Source organism: Astatotilapia calliptera, chromosome 8 (genome assembly GCF_900246225.1).
Source record: "Astatotilapia calliptera chromosome 8, fAstCal1.2, whole genome shotgun sequence".
Classification (NCBI taxonomy): Eukaryota; Metazoa; Chordata; class Actinopteri; order Cichliformes; family Cichlidae; genus Astatotilapia; species Astatotilapia calliptera.
Window position 1 is genome coordinate 6,397,526 of NC_039309.1, and position 17,091 is coordinate 6,414,616.

The 17,091-nt window shown below is 38.6% G+C and overlaps 1 protein-coding gene and 1 non-coding gene across 3 annotated transcripts; one reads left to right on the forward strand and one right to left on the reverse strand.

The window, feature by feature from the left end:
* The first annotated feature begins 10 nt into the window (after positions 1 to 10).
* LOC113028124 (plexin domain-containing protein 1-like) lies at positions 11 to 15,556 on the forward strand. 2 transcript variants are annotated; one of them, XM_026178149.1, is made up of 13 exons: positions 11 to 591; positions 7,613 to 7,773; positions 10,985 to 11,128; positions 11,214 to 11,283; positions 11,384 to 11,506; positions 11,592 to 11,710; positions 11,841 to 11,940; positions 12,194 to 12,289; positions 12,380 to 12,461; positions 12,530 to 12,590; positions 12,676 to 12,793; positions 13,903 to 14,060; positions 14,798 to 15,556. In XM_026178149.1, the coding sequence occupies exons 1-13, from the start codon at positions 516 to 518 to the stop codon at positions 14,921 to 14,923; spliced, it is 1,434 nt and encodes a 477-aa protein (XP_026033934.1). In that variant the 5' UTR covers positions 11 to 515; the 3' UTR covers positions 14,924 to 15,556. The 2 variants fall into 2 exon arrangements, with proteins under 2 accessions (XP_026033934.1, XP_026033935.1); XM_026178150.1 differs by having other exon boundaries at positions 12,197 to 12,289.
* Positions 15,557 to 16,428: 872 nt separating this feature from the next.
* trnac-gca (transfer RNA cysteine (anticodon GCA)) lies at positions 16,429 to 16,500 on the reverse strand. Its single transcript has one exon. It is a non-coding gene; the product is annotated as a tRNA-Cys (tRNA).
* Between the last annotated feature and the right edge of the window lie 591 nt (positions 16,501 to 17,091).

Here is a 17,091-nt window from a genome sequence, read left to right on the forward strand (position 1 = left end):
TGTAAGGAAAGGAAAAAAAATGTAGAAATACATAAATATTTCCTCATTTTGGGAAGTCTTCTAAAAATCCAGAGCTCTGTTTTGGAGAAAACAGAAAAACACAAGCGAGACAGACAGACATCCAGAGGGGAGGAGGTGAGACAACCGAGTGAAGAGCTAATTCAAAGATAGAAATGTGACTGAAGCAAAGGAAGAGCACAGAGAAAACACATCTCTTCCCTTCAGCTGTTTATCATCTCTCCTGCGTTATGGACCGATCATCTGAGACAGTATTCTGAGGGCCAAACAAGGGCAAAAAAGGAGGAGGGAGAAAAGCAGTAAAACTTGGCTGAAGTGAGGAAACAGCAATTGTGTGGGTGAGCAGAGGCGAAGAGACAGAGACGAAAGGTGGGGGAGTGGTGGAGTGAGGTGCCCTATTCCTTTACACAAAGTGAGAGGGGAAACTGGGGAAAAGAAGAAGAAGAAGACAAGGAGTGATCAAGAGAAGGGGAAGGAGGGAGAAGAGTCAGCCGGACATGGGGCTTTATGCTGTTCTCCTCATCTGTCTCTCCCAGGCTGAGCTAGGCAGAGTCTGGGCTCAAGAGCATGAAGGTAAGCCCCCTTTCTTTAACGTCAACACCCAATACAGATCTACAAACAACATTTTGTTGTCACTAACTATGGAAGGCTTAAAATGCTTTTTGGCACTTTTTATGGCATGTCTATGGATACGTGCATGCGTGAAGTTAACTGGTCTCGTGGTAGTTCTCACTGTCAGTCACAGGAAGCACATAAAAGATGGTGTGCGAGTCTGGATTTTTATTTTCTCTCTCTTTTCATGATGCTATTCCAAAACTTCTGTATTTCCAGTTTGGAGGGGGGAAAATAAATGTCTGGGGTTCATTTGCTTTAATAATACTGATCCTGTGAATGAGAATTTTGGATTTTAACAAATAAATATTTGAGGGTTTAAGATTCATTTCCAAAGTAAAAGATGAAAGTCAGTCAGTGAGAACAGCATCTGAGCTAGGATTTCTTAAATTTGGAAAGTTTCATCTCAGACTGTGTCTCATCACCTGCTCTGTGCATTTCCTGTATATGGATCCTCTGCCATCCTATCTGTAGGTGTGTGTTGGTGCGTGTGTGCATGTATGTATTTTTGTTCTCCTTGGAGATATATTATTTTTAGCCAGCCCCCGTTCTTCCGCTGTTCCTCCTCCTCCTCCGACAATCAGCAGTGCTCTAGTTTCTCTGGCCTCTCCTGTGGTCCCAGTTCCTCTGATCAGGGGCCTAGCTCTGCAGAGGACAACCAGACATACAGAGAGACAGATCTCCTCAAATATACGGTCACACGAAGTCCAGCATAATGTCCAGGCTCATCTTTCCTACTAACACTCCAAAACCAGTGATCCAGATCAATTTATTAGAGTCTCCCTCGTAAAGATGGATTCATATTTGGGCCCTGTAAACTCAGACGTTTTTAGATTAGTGTTCTGTTTCAACAGAAAGTAGAACAGCTCTATACTAAAAAGGAAGTGCTGGAAGCTTGGTAATTAAATGACTACACGCTCAATGACTTATCCAAAGGAACGCCTGACTGCAGATGATGCCAAATCTCTTTTACAGAGCAGATAATAATACAGCAGAGTTAGGTAAAAAGACTACATGGCTGTCCCAACTTTCTCAAAGGTCAGGACCATCAAGACTGTTTACACATCTGCAAATTTCAGTGTAAATTTCACAGAAGTTAAACACCACATAAAAGATATGTGTGGATTTTATGAATGCTGATATATCCATGTACGTGTTGCTTTTATAAGCAGGATATCATCATATTATATCAAATCTGTCTGAAAAATACCAGGAAAATACCTGTGCTAATGAGTTTGTGCAAAAGCAGGCAACACTGTAACTATGAGTCTATAAAGATGCTAGTTGCTAACGTGCAGTAACAGTGCTAACAGTATTTAGCAGTCAGTATCCTTAGCATGTTAGCATGCTAACTTTTGCCATTTAATCTTAAATACAAACAACATGTGGCCCAGGTATCTGGGCTAAAAGCACTAGATGAGAAGCCCAAGTTTATTCACTAATCATCTTCATGTTAGCTGAACCAAATTTCCACAACAACCAATCCAACTAGAACCTAATGGAAGAAGCACAGTATAGGTTTCTGGCACAACCACCTACGTTCAAGGTGGAGAGGAAAAGGTCTGACTTTATGGTCTTGATGGCTTTGATGATGCTGATAAAGGTCAAAAGCTAAAACACGTCAGTCAAACAATAATGCAGTGTCAGAGCTTAAAAGTCTTAAGGCAACAGGGAGTTTTTTGCTTAAAAATGCCTTTGCTGCAAGACCTCTGTTGGTCAACAAATGACAGCAACCTATGTTTCGTATGCACAGTCGTGCACTTCTAAAGTTGTGCGATAACCACCTTGGCTTGAAATCTAAACTATAATCACAAGGATCTTTAATGACAAAGTAGCTTTAATTTATATGTATGTACAAGTAACCACTATAAGGGACTGGATCTGTGTTACCTCTATAGTTTCCATTTGTAGTCCAAGTTCCTAATGACCAATCATGTTTGAGCAGATTCTGGTTGTGTACAGGCAGACAATCTGCACGAAGAGCCAAACAGACATTAGCCAAAGGGTAGTTTTTTTAAACCTGACGATTTTTTAGCTTTTTCTTAGCTGAAAAAGCTTTTCTGCATAACAAACAGTGAATAGAAGACGGAGGACAAAGTCTTGGCCTGGACATCGCCTGAACACTCCGGAAACCTCCAAAAATTGGCAATGGACTCCAGAAGCGAGGGTTACCAGATGTTCCACTTTATATGGGAATGCACAGCATATTTGTCCCTTGTTCCGCCGTTCCACATACTGAGATGATGTCTCGCATTTTGATTGGAACTAGTTTACAAAAGTGAACACATGTGGGTCTCACAAGAAACACATGGTTCAAAAAGAGATTCGCTGACCTACTGCAACCCAAAGATCAGTAGGCGGGAGAAGAGCAGCTGAAATAATATTTAAAGTTTTTAACAGTATTTACAACAGAAAAAGGGAATGCACAGATATATAAAGACTATAAATATACATTGTGGCTTTCATTTATATTAATAATAAGTTGTGGAAAATTGCTTTCAAATACAAAACAGCATTTTCCAATAGATGGTCATTGCTAAATCATTAATTTAAACTTTTGTGTATTTATTAAGTTAGACGTTAAAACGTGAGACTACCTCTAGCCCCATGTGGTTAACATTTGCCTCATGTAGATGGATTTGCACTATTAAGAGTTTTTTAAACAATGTGGCATCTATACAAGACTATTTTGATTTTAATCTGATCGGCTGCACTTATCATTTCAAGGGGCAGAACATTATTTTCCTCTGAAGTCATTTCTTGGTTGCTACTGCACATTTCTTACTAAGGTAATCTCAGATTTATGACTATAAATATTAAAGCACTAAATAAACAGTTAACTACAACTGGCCAAGCACATCTGCAAACTCAAATCATATGTCATCTGGACTGAAAATGAAAGATCTGTTCAAAAACATAAACAACTGACCCTTGTCAATTTGTGCACATTAATCTAAACACCACATTTTTCTATTTATTTTCAGGTCTTTATCATTCCAGCTGCTAGTGTTTGCGATTGTGTGTTATGGTTACTGCTGTTCTGAGGATAAGGTGCCAAATAGGTCCTCCCACGCTACTAGCTCCAGGCTGGTTTTAACACAGATCACCTTTTTAAAATCCAAAATAATAAAACCACTGCACTGAACTATACTGAGTCGACAAGCGATGACCTCGTCTTGTGATTATTGTTCCCTAATCCCTGTCCTGACAAAGCACGTAATACTGTGTCTCATTTCCACCACTAGAAAAGAGTGATAGGGTCAAGACTTTGATTGTATCTTGAGATTTAATCTGCTCTCGTGTGCTGTGTTTGGACAGTGCACAATAGTTCACTCTCTTCAGTGTGTCTGCCTCTGGAGCAAAGATGTTGGCCTTTTGTTCTCTGTTGATGGGCCTGCAGATAATTCTCTTTCCCCTTCATTGACCAAGTACATGCCCTCGATGTATTCCCGCCTGTACTCAAACTTCAAAGTGTTGCACATCTACCCAGGAAAATATTGTTTTCAGAAGAAATGTATTTTTCGCCCATGGACTTGATCCATCTGAGCAGACTGAAAGGCCATTTAGCTTTTGTCTCAGTTTAGGAACGTGGCTCTGGTTTTTGTAGAGCCTTCAAAAAATACTTTCATACAGAAGAAAATATACCCTGTTGTGTTTCTTAGATATCTGTCTTTGACAACAGATAATGAGGTAAATTATAAGGATAAGTAAAAGGTTTGTGTGTTTATATTGTTATTATATTACAGCTTTGCATTTTCATACTTATAAAGGAAAAAAATAGAGCAAAAAATGAGAGAAATGGAAATAGGAGTGTGTAACATGGTACTGGCATGAATGAATACAATCCATGTACCAACAGAGCAATGTATATGGTTCATCAGGCTGTGTCCTAGTTTGACAACACCCACTAGATTTGTGGCGGTTGCTGCAATGCAGACACATGTGAAGGTACAGTGGACACCGCTGCCATGCAGGTGCCATCTCCTCAAAATAGCGAGCATTTGTTAAGGGATTTAATGTTTCTTAATCAAGTCAACAGACTTGGCACAGAAATAAGGATTTTCTGCTGTTGGATATGTGAGGTTGGCTAAAAAAAAGCAGAAAATCTGACATCCTGCAGATGCATAGATGTAAATTCAAAGGACTGTCAGAATGTGTTTCATGCCTTTGATTTTATTTAGCAGCAACATCAGAGGGCATTTTTGCAGTGAAGCCACTGACTATTCACCCGTACATCTGTCACACATCATATCTGTCGCGTCAACAATTAGACCATTCATCAGCATAGGTTTTTTTTTTTTTTTTTTGCACCAGTTTGCACATTCCCAGTGCAGGGTCCACACGCACATGTGTCTGCCAGACATGATGCTACTGAGGCCTGTCTTAAGTCCAGGTCCTTATGCAAAGCCCAGCACACTTTTGATGTTGAAGTTCATCCAGCCCCACATGCAGACAGTTAGATAAGGTTAATGATGTTTCAGGAAAGAAAATGTGAACACTTGGAAGATCTGTAAAGCAAATCTCAAAGTGACCTATTGTAAGGGTGGCAGGAAAAATCTAAGTATAGTCATGGTCTATTAGACTGTAGCCTAAACTGCGCTAACTTGTGTGCAGCCCCTGAACTCCCCTTTTCAGTTTTCCTGCTCCTCAAAGCTCCTCCTCATTGTTTAACTCTGCTGTTTGAAGCCTCCTCCGCTGTTTAGTGATGATGATGATAAGTGCCAATCTGACCCAGTTAGAAGCTTTTTGTTCTGCAGCAGTGAAATTAGCTTCCACCGCACCATAATCAAACAAGATTCCTCATTAGCACAATCTCCCCCGAGTGTGTAATAACCTCTCTTTTTCACTTGTCCTATTTTGTCCCTTAAGACTTTATAATTTAATATCATTCTTACTTTAGAAAAATTAACATTTTATATATATTTATTTTATGCACTCTCTGTTTGTGTGGTATCAGGTATAACTTTGTGGAGTGCATGTTTTTTGAATCAGCGAAACAATCAAAATACAGGCAGTTAATGTTGGGCTTTAAAACCGGACAGGAACCTTTTGATGTTGAAGCCACAAATTTCTAATTTTATTTTATTTTTATAAAACTAAGTTTAACTATATTAGGTGCACAAAAACTATAAGGTCATAGCCACCGTGACACGTTGGCTTGTGAAGTCCCATTATGAAGCCTCAACCTGAGTTGTATGCCAAGGCGCTAGATAATCCTTCTTTCTGACAAATTTTATTTTATTTTATTTTATTTTATTTTATTTTATTTTATTTTATTTTATTCAGTATGACACAAAATGAGCGACTGAGCCCATAAACTCATCAGCAAAGTGTTTACAGAGGCCTGGGACGAGGGCCACTTTCTCTTCTTTTGCAACCACATGTATTTCCCCCTGGTGATCGTTAAAAAGAATGCAGTTTTAAGATACATTAAGACCCAGGAACTACATCCATCTTTTTCAGTCTTTATGATTAGGTGTGAGTTAGTCATAAATATTCATTGTAGTTTTTGTATTAATATATAGTCTATATGTCTATATAAAAGATGGAAAGCAATGTCAACGCAGAAGTGCCTTAAAGCAGCTCCCCTCTCCCCCAGCAGAGATTGACTCCACTGGTCACAACACGAAGTCTGATTGTATAGATGACTGTGAAAAAATTACTAGTAAAACTACTAATAGTTAATTTACCGCCTGTGTTAAGAAACTGGAAGGTTACAAAGCTATGCCTATGCAGCAGCGATTTGCTTTCCTGCCAATCTCACTTTCAAGCACGTTAGCAAGTCCAGCCTTTGATCTTAGGTCATCTTAGGATCACAGTCAAAGTTTTCAGTTCATACCAGAGCTGCAGGATGGGGTCATGGTTGGGGGTTTGTGCAGTTCTTCAACAACAAACGGTGAAAAACATTTTCTACAGGCCTATTTTTTTGTACACAGGCCTTTCATGTTAGATGAGACAGGGGAGGAATACAAACTACTGCTAAACTTATAATCTGGCATTAACATTTTAATCATAACAAACTGTCAATCCAATAAAACAGCTCCAGACTGAAGGGGGGGGGGGGTTATCCACATAATTTTGGCCATAACTTCGAGACGGGGTTCATCTTTCTCACACTGAAGGGAATGTTCATAACATGCTGTTAATTAATAGCTCAGTTCAGTGAACTAACAGCTCAGAACCAGACAGCAAAGGGAATTTAATCCCTCTGTTTCAGAGGGAATAATGAGCTCTTAACCCTGTTGAACTATCAGTGAGTTCTGCTGATTTTGCAACTGCCAACTAAAAATGTGGACAGTGAGTCATAGATCGGTTGAAAAAAACATAAACAGCCATCTATGATCTGTTAAGCAGATGTCACGAAAGCCCACACAAATGTAGGTGGTCAGTAGAGATGTGAGTGCTCTAAAAAGATGCACACACAGACAAACCCCCACAATCCTTTTGTACATACACAGGGATTATTTGAACAAAGAACAATGTTGGCACCACATGATTAAAAAGGAATCATGCCCCTATTTCTGCATGACAGATGTATACAAAATCTACAGTGTTGTTTGTGCTGATCTTATTTCTGTCTCTGTGTGAGTTATTGCTCCGTGACCTCTAAACATGGATTTAATTTTCTTTAGATATGTATGCCTGTTAATGATCCAGATTATGGTAACCAATAAAGAACAGATGTGACCACAGAGTTTAAAGTCAAAGTCATTATAATGTCTATAAAAACTACATTTTACAAGACAGTTTTCACACATTTTGAGAGATAATTACATTATCTTGTTTTTCCTCAAAGTAATTGTGATTTAGTAAGCAAGTCTGTGGCTTTTTGTTTGTTGAACTCTTATGTCTCAAATTGATGGTTAACAACAGGTGAGAGATTATGTGGTGAGAGTATTTATTCATGGATTAAATCCTCAAGAAGTACATCATCGTGAATGAATCTGCATGTATGTGTGTGCTGCTGCTTGTGTTGTTCTAGATGCATGGAGTGGAACTGCTTTGGAAGATCCGTCCAGTTTTCACAGAACCAGGAGAGACCAGCAGACCCCACACAAACACAGGGAAGCCCGCAGCTCACAGGCTGAAGGAGGAGGAGGAGTTGATATCAGTCCCCTGCCTGACAACATGACTCGCATAGTGGTGAGATGCAATGACTGATTCATGGCTAAGACCTTAGATTACAATAGTGACAGTAGGAAAATCAACTATTTTAATATGGCCTAAATTCTGTTCATAGAAATGACGCTCCCATTGCTCTTTTACTTACAACACATACAGTAAATATCAAGTTTAATGTAAGCTCTAAAATAATGACATCATGCCTATGCTTGAAGCTAAAGCTACACAGCGTATAGCTGTTCCTTAAGCTTTCAATCTCTCTAATGGCCAGCAGGGGGCATCTGCTCTGGTTGTGGTCCAGCTAGATGGCCATGAGAAAGTGAGCTTCATATCAGTCGATTTCATACCAAAGTAAACACTTTCCTAATGTCTTTACTGTCTTAATTGTTTATCTTATTCTTATTGTATTCCAGTGTTCTCTAACTTTGCACTGTCCACTTTCTGCTGTAACAAAACAAATTTCCCCCGTCTGGGACTAATAAAGGTTATCTTATCTTTTCTTAGATGGCCAACTCTTTTTCAATTGAGAATAATGTTCATTTAGAAAATTATGGTCCTATTTAGAATAAAACAGATGTTTTTGTGTTGGCAAACCTTTTGTAAGACTGCGATGGCCAAAACCGCCAACAGTTTCTTATAGAGCCACTTTCAGCTGTCATAACTCTAAGTTGGTATGAGGTTTCCTGTTGAGCAGATATGCTGTGTTTGGTTTTTTGCAAACATGGCACTGTGCATAATAACCAAACATCTTCAATTTGGTTTTATGTTTCCAACGGGCACTTAGGATTGCAACTGTGCAAACCTTAGCATGCTGTTATGTTCTTTCTAGAGAGAAGAGCAGTCCAAACAACCCATATTATTCAGCCATTTTCTAACTGTACTGTCTTGAACTTTAAAAGTTCTACAGAGGAACTGTCTACAGAGTCAGTTTTGTTGCTAAGTTTGTATGTTGAGACTGCGTCACTGCATGTGGCTTCAGAATGTGCTGTTTGTATTGTATTATCTAACTCTGCTAAAATTATGCTAAAATTAGCCTAAACTGCATAATACTTCCTTATGGAGGGCTCATTGTTGTAGAAAACTGTACAGCCACAGAGCTACAACCAGTAAGAGCATGAGAAAAACTGCCCCAAAAACTGTGACCAGTGAGAATGAGGTCAACACAGCTGTGCAAGTCATTGTCAGCTGAATTACAGAAATGAGAATTCTTATATTTATTGGTTCTGCAAGAAAAAGGGCATTAATAGCTGCCAACTTAAAATGACATTAGCCTGAGGGATAAATATCCCCTACTTATTTTAGGAAAACTAAACCATCCATTACACCAAAGCCAAAGAATCTTTAGTGTCAATCAATATAGTGATGTTTACATGGTTATTATAATCTTTAAACCAAGAAACAAGTTACTTTCACGAACGCTGCAGAATTAACCTAACCATAGGCTGGGGTATCACAGGTTGGTATGCTGACCCCTAACAACATTTTAACCTTTAATATAGCTCATTGTTATCTGTGTATGACAATATGAAGAGATAAATGTGAGGCAAACTCTAACTGTAAATGGCTTTGGTAATGATATTGTGCTGACAAGTCAAGTAGCTACTGCCAAGCCAGAAAAAATAAAGTTTAGTCAAAGGTAAAGCCTGTAGCACATCACTGTCCTGTGCCATTTTCCAGTCATTATTTTAGAAGTGTGTGTCTGCGTGTGTGTGTTTTTAGTGCATGGGATGAGGTTTTATGAGTGTCTTACCTCCTAGACTCATCTTTCACTTCAATCAGCCTCAGTAAAAATTAGCCCAAATAAATTGTGTTCTACGTTTTTTTCTTCCTCTCCCTACAATTCAAATTGAAAACAGACCACATACTTGTGTTGCCAGCTTACAGTGTTTGTTTAAGCATGGCTGCGCACGAGTATGTGCATGTGTGTGTGACTCACTTGGATTGGATCACAAGTAACCCTGTTATAATGCTGCTGCTGCTGCTGCTTTTTTAGGGGGAGGCCTGATCCCAATTTCCAAAACCCTCCATCTCCTGTCCAATCAGAGTCACTTCAATAAGTCAGTCAGCTGTGAGGGAAAATAAATGATTATTCTCCTCACCTAGAATCCCCCTAGAAAATACAGGCTGGTGTCAGGCAGTGGAGATGGAAGAAAAAAGTGGGTCACTTGCTGTAAGTGGAGCAGCCGGAGCTGCATTTAACTGCTCCACTTTCTGAGCCCATACTAAACCCCAGAACCATTGCTCTCTGTCACCTTCAACTATGCTATACATTAATAATGCCATCAAGACTGGAGATCTGTATGAAGACACAAGTGCTTGTTGTCAAAGCCAATGTGTAAACAGCTCCATCAAGTGGCACTATGTGAGAAGGACTGAAGGGAAAAATCCCTGCATGACTCACTGAGTTTTATCCCAGTTGTTTTTTCAAAATAAGACATTTTTGCTTTTTTCACATTATTTTTGAGCTGATCGACTAAATAGTGTTTTTTTTTTCACTTCACACTTACACTAACCTAAATATTTTTCACAAAAAAGAGGAAAAAAGGTAAGACTGTACTTTCATCTAATACCAGTAATAATACCTGTAATACCTGTACTACAATATGGTGCAGCGAATAATTATAAGCTTTATTTAACTAAGTAAGCCATTAAGAGCAGAGGAAATAGAGTAGCTTAAAACATATATATCAAAATGTAAACACTGGAAAATCTCAACAAACCAACTCACAAAATGCTGCCTCCTGTTGGTGAAAGTCAAGTTCTGAAGAAGGTAATTTAAAAAAAAGTACCTTGTACAAACACAAATGTAAGAAATCTGTTTAGAACGATGATAAATGTTTTGATTAGCTATTAGAAACTGGTACAATAGGATGCAAAAATCCCCCAAATGTTCATAAAGATGAGTTCTCTTTGATAAGATTTCTTCTCAGAGATATGTAAAAGGGTAAGATGTTCTATTTTTTTCATTTGTTATTATTATATGGAAATGCACGTAGCAATCCTTTAGACTACTAGTTTAAGATGTACATAAAACAAGATTGAAAACTATGCATCTTTATTTTGGAGTGGCTAGAGCTACCCAAAATGTATACATTTTGAATTATCCAGTCCTGTAGTAAGTCATTGATTTCAATATAAATCAGTCTATTTCATACAGAGACCTACTCTAAACTACCTCACCATGATTAATGTATTCAGGAAACTTGTCTAATGAGTGACCTCTTTCTCTCAGGAGGACTCCCAGAAGTACTACAGATGGCAGAGTTTTGGTCCAACAGACACACAGACTGCAAGCTTGTGGGTGGATATGGACAACCTGCACAAAAACCAAGTCAGAATTCACGGCATACTGTCCAACGCGCATCGACAGGCAGCGGTGAGATGAGCGTTCGCACATTCAAGCACTAATGTCTGATTTACAGACAGATTTAACCACATCTGACATGTCTTCTTATTCACAGAGAGTGGCACTCTCCTTTGATTTCCCCTTCTATGGGCACTACTTGAGACAAATTATTATAGCAACTGGAGGTAGGTCACATGCTTCAGTTTAAAGATGTGCTGTTCGACCATGAGGTAGAGGTGTTTTTAAAATCTTTAACAGTTCACTTCTCTTAATGTTTCTCTTCAGGTTTCATCTACATGGGTGAAATAACTCACAGAATGCTAACCGCCACCCAGTATGTCGCTCCCCTCATGGCCAATTTTGACCCTAGCTTTACTAAAAATTCAACAGTGAGGTACTCGGATAATGGTAGGTAAAGGTTCCTCTATGAAGTCTCTAGAGTTTGGGAGCTCCTGGGTATCTCTGACTGGCCTTTGTATACTGCTTTGCCCAGGAAATTTATTTGTCGTGCAGTGGGACAAAGTGCGGTTAAAGGACCGAGAGGCAGCGGGGCCTTTTACTTTCCAGGCAGCGCTCCACAAAAATGGAACAATTGTTTTCAACTACAAAGATGTAAGTTATGTATTTTTAATCAGATGTAGCAAAAAATATAATTCCACCACTTCAATATTTTGTAAAAAACACAGCTCAGCTTGAATGTCAGGTTTACCAGTGTCAAAACAAACTTCTGTTCTTTTTTGAGATCCCATTGCCAGTGGAGGAAATAAATTCTACTGAGCATCCGCTGAAAGTTGGACTATCTGACGCTTTCATGGGACACCTCCCTACATCACTGCTGTCAGGTCAGCTCCTTTAAAATAAAAAAGAGATGCTTCCTCTACTGTTAATTTAAAGTAATTATTCATATTTTAGTAAATTATTAAGCCAGTTAAGGCAGAGGAGTAAAAGCAGAAATTAAATACTTTCCATTACAAGTAGTTCAATTTGAACAGGAGTTAGTCCCCTCTCAGAAACATGGAGAACAGACTTCATTTTAAGTTTTCACATGAGACTTAATACAGAAGAAAGGCTGACATTCAATTTTTGTCTTGATAGAAGCAAAGCGGCGTACTATCTATGAGTATCATCGTGTTGCCATTGACACCACAAAGATTGTGAGCGGATCAGCTTTTGAGTTCACACCTCTGCCCAGTAAGTTCTGTTTCAAACTAGTTTTTGTTCGATAGCCTAGCCTCATTACTCACCCCGTAACTGCGTAATGATGCGATTCCCGTTCCCCAGCTTGTCTTCAACACACATCCTGTGATCTCTGCCTAACATCCAACTTGACAAGCAGCTGTGGCTGGTGCAACACACTTCAACGGTAAGACAAAGTTCAATTCGTGATGTTATGAGACTCTCGCCTTTTCTCACTTTGCTTTTCATTTCTAGATGTTCTGATGGTATAGACCGACATAGACAAGAGTGGCTGGATTACAACTGCCCTGAAGAGGTGAGACTCATTACCATATTACACAAGAGAGAGATGAGCAGCTTTGTTACTGATTCCTGAGTCATTCTTTTCGGCATTCACTCAGGCTAAAGGCATGTGTGAGGACTACAACACAGTTCTACCTGAAGCAACTATGAGCTCCTTTAATCACTCCTCTCCAGGTCCAACCGTTTCAGTGCTTGAAGAACAGCCTGTTACTAGGGGTGAGTTGGAAAATACAGTGCTGGTATTTCAGCAAAAACTCAGTCCCACAACTGGTGAAGGATTAATGAAGGAATATTTAATTGTTTATTTTTTGGGGGATCATGCAAAATGTGACCCTTTGTGAATAGATTAAGGAGAAGCAGAATTACTAGTAGCTCTCTGACTTCTGAGCATTACAGAATTAAAGCTGAATTTCCATAGAGAGCATAAGCATTCAGGTACCAGCTGCACGACTCAATATAAACAGTAGATAGCCCCTAAATCTGTGTCAGATTTAAACTTGTACATCTTTGCAAACATTTTCAGAATGTAAAAAATAACAATAACAGAAAGCTTATCATAAAGCTAGTCTCACTATAAAATTATGCCTAATAATTGCTGAACTTATCTATGTATTTATATATGAGATTTTGTGTAGATCTTTTCAAAGACATGTTTATGTAAAATCAAATGTACCTAAGCAAATAGGAGTGCCTTCTGTTGCATTGGCAGGGACACTTTTTATGAATAACTAAATTTTCACTTTTGACAGTAATAATCAGAAGAAACCATTAGAAGTGTGTGAGCAGAAGCTATGATTTCCAAAGCTTGTAATCTAACCAGGGGTAGGCCCCAGGGATCAATCCTAGGACCACAATTTATTCATTCAATATGTTCAAAAATTTTAAGTTCATCTATATGTTTCTACTTATTTATTTGTATAAATTCTGCTAATTAAGAACCCACTGATTTTAAATCTCATGTGTTCTATTATCATAGTTAAATAAAGATTATGTAAGTGTCAAACTCAACTTTAATAAAGTCCAACAGTAAAGTAGTCAAATATTTGTTTTTCCATGTGGACTTTGGGAAGAGACTGATGATTGTTTTTTAATGTTTTTCTGTTGATTTTCTGTGTATACAGATTTTGGGGAGATTTACTGTAAATACAAACAAGTGAACATGAATTTCTTTTTTTTTTTTTTTTAATTTGAAAACGAAAATTGTCCCCACTTAGTTTTAGGAAGTTGGCCACAGAGTTTTCCAAAGTAAAGTCCATAGTTAGCTACCTAGGCATTTCTAAATATAGAAATGCTTTAACAGGAGCAACAATCTTCCTTCCTTTCAGATATACAGACGAGCCCTCCAAACAACGGGATGACAGAGAACACGGCCATCATCGCAGGCGTTGTGGCTGCTCTAGTTCTGCTTGTAGCTCTCACCTTACTGGCTGTTTACTACATCAACACACATCCCACAGTGGCTCCACCATTCTACCTCATGCAGGTCAGAAAAACAACATCCAGCTCTCATTCCCTCTGCAGTAGGGATGGTCACAGACTTTAATTTTCTTTTAAAATATAGAGGACCTTTTCTTGTCTTAAAATATATGTTTTCCCTTAATTTCACTTTGACCTGGTGGGCTGTAATATACTGCTATGGTCAGATGGTGGTGGTAAAGTTGTTTTAAGCCACTGTTGAAATACATCATTGATGCTGGTATTAAAAAGAATGTAGATTTAAGGCACTTCTGCATTGGCTTCCCTTTTAAACCTGGAAGTTATGTCCATCTTTTATAATGTCTACATAACTACCAGACTTCAGACAGGTGAAACGTGTAAGCATGCATACTCTGTCACTGGGTGACCAGTTTATTTCACAGGTCAATGAAATGACAGATTCACCTGATGAATGAGAAGTGGGTGATGTTCATGTGTCTGCAAAAAGACTTGCAGAAGTCTGTGACAAAACAGCCCTGAACACTGGAAACACTCTCCTGATGATCTTTAAGCTCCAATGGGCCAATGAGCTTGTGGCTTCACAGTAAAACCCATTCTTGACTTGAAAACACTCACCTTTAAAATTCATAAAAGCACTTGCAGTAAAGTTTAGGGGATTTATGGATGTGCAATAGGCACATCCCAGTGGCTACATTCATCTTTTATGCCGTCTATGGTTGAAGCCTGCATCTTCCCATTTGCCTGCTAGGTGGTCTTTACCTACTACTGTTTCTCTGTCTGCAGCGACGCACCAATAACTACTGGCCCTCTATGAAGTTCCGCAATCAGGGCTGTCACTCCAGTTATGCTGAAGTCGAGCTCGGGGGCCATGAAAAGGAAGGCTTCATTGAAGCTGAGCACTGCTGCTAAGGGTCTAGGACTTGCAGGACTCAATCAGTGGAAGAGAGGACACCATCTTGAGGAAAACTGCGGTACTACAGGAGGATGAATATGGACATTCAGGCTGACCATCAACACAAGATGTCCTTACTCCAACCTTTGAGGCTGGACAGTGTTTACTGTAACTGCTCTTGTAGCTCTTGCCAGCTTTCTCTGTGTCTTTTGCTGTTTGCCATCACACAGAGGATTAGCCATATTATCTAAGGGTTGGAGGGTTTGAGAGGAAGACGGCAGTACAGAAATGATGAGATGCAAATGTCCAAAAGCCAATGATGCAAGGGCCTGTCAGGGAATGAATTAAACTAGCCTTCATACTGCAAATCAATGTACCACTCAACTTTACTCTGTGTTTTTTGTTTTTATCCATTTTATGGAGTCACTTTTGTTTCATGAAACTTCTACGCGAGCAACGATGAGTTCATAAAATGTTATATCTATGTGGACTTCACTACGACAGATATTTAGCTTTATAGCTGATAGTGATTATAAGGACGTATGTTGTTTGGATGAATTTTAGAGACGTGTTATGAGGGTTTTCTTTGAACCTTTCTGTTTAAATGTCTTCTAATAAAAGCTGGTGACGAGTCTGGATTTTGATCTCAAGGTCATAGTCTGGTGAGTGACTAACATCTATTTAGATGGTTTTCAATTTTTATAACTAAATGAATGAGCCTTAAAATATAAGGAAACAGCATTAAAGATACTGTTAGAGAAATACCTTATGTGGGCATTAATACTTCATGTGCATCTAATTTTTAAAAATAAATTTACATTATAGCTTAAGCACTGCTGTGATAACAACTCAAAATGACTGCATGTATGGAATTCATTTTTTATGCAAATTTATTTGACAGCAAATGCATCTGTCTCGCCCTGAGACAGCTAGGATGGATGGAAATTTATCTCCTTCCTTGCTGAAGTCCCATGATAGGTTAAAAATTGCAAAAATGTAAGGTATTTAGGGCTGTGCACAGCATTGCCACAGGATGGCGCCATAACACAACACGAAATTCCACATGACAAGCGCAGCCACGGTGATCATTTGTTATATTGAGCTTAAAGATCAAGGTGTGTACCGAGCAGAGACAGATATTCCGATAGTTTTGCTAACATACAGGCATATTAACCGCTTGCAACGTCTATAAATACTTGTAAACTTTGCAGATTAATAAGAAAAGAGATTTTCCACACAACTAATGGTGACAAAATCAAAAAGTAAAGTAAAAGTACACATTGGGACATGTAATTAATTTAGTGGTAAAACCCTCTGAAGAATTTCTTTTAGATAAGGTGGAATATAGTATTTTAAGACGCGGTGGGAAACATAAAAGCGACAAAAAGACATACGGCTACTCGTAGAGATTATGTTCGTTAAGTAAGGAATAAACTTCATATATCGCTAGGCAATCGGTCAAGTTTTCTATTACATTTATTTATACGAACGCAACGACAAAAAGTCACCAAGGAAAGAAAAGAGGGGGCACCCGGATTTGAACCGGGGACCTCTTGATCTGCAGTCAAATGCTCTACCACTGAGCTATACCCCCGATGCACGAAATAGGCCAGTTTTGGCTATATGAATATACCACATGTTCAGTACTGACACGCTGAATATACTATATAGTTGTTTCTTGCATTTACTCATAAATCCCAACATATATTATAATACACAGGTTTGTTTAGTCCGAAGCTTTCCGCTAACTTAACAATGTAAACAAAATGGCAGACCTGGTTGTAATCGAGCTTGTTTCCAGCAGAGGGCGTCAAATAAACAAAGTCGAACCGCAGTACAGTATATTATCATGTCCCCACGTAGCAGTTGGTGATATCTATTTATCATTCACGTCATCAATAGCATGGAAAATTCTTTGTTTTCTTTACTGGTTAAATTTTTGTGTTAGTGCTGTGTATGGGTTTTTTTTTTTTTAAATAAAAAGTTGTAACCCTGTTGTTGTATAAATGTAGATATTTAGAGCTTACCGCGATAAATTTATGTTTAGAGTCGACCTTATTTATTTAAAAGCGTTATTACAGTACATTTGGATTAGTCTATGTTGTTACTCCTTTTAAGGTTATCAACCTCACTTCTCCTCAACGCTGCTGATGCTGCCTTCAAGGCATGCGAAAACCCTGTAATT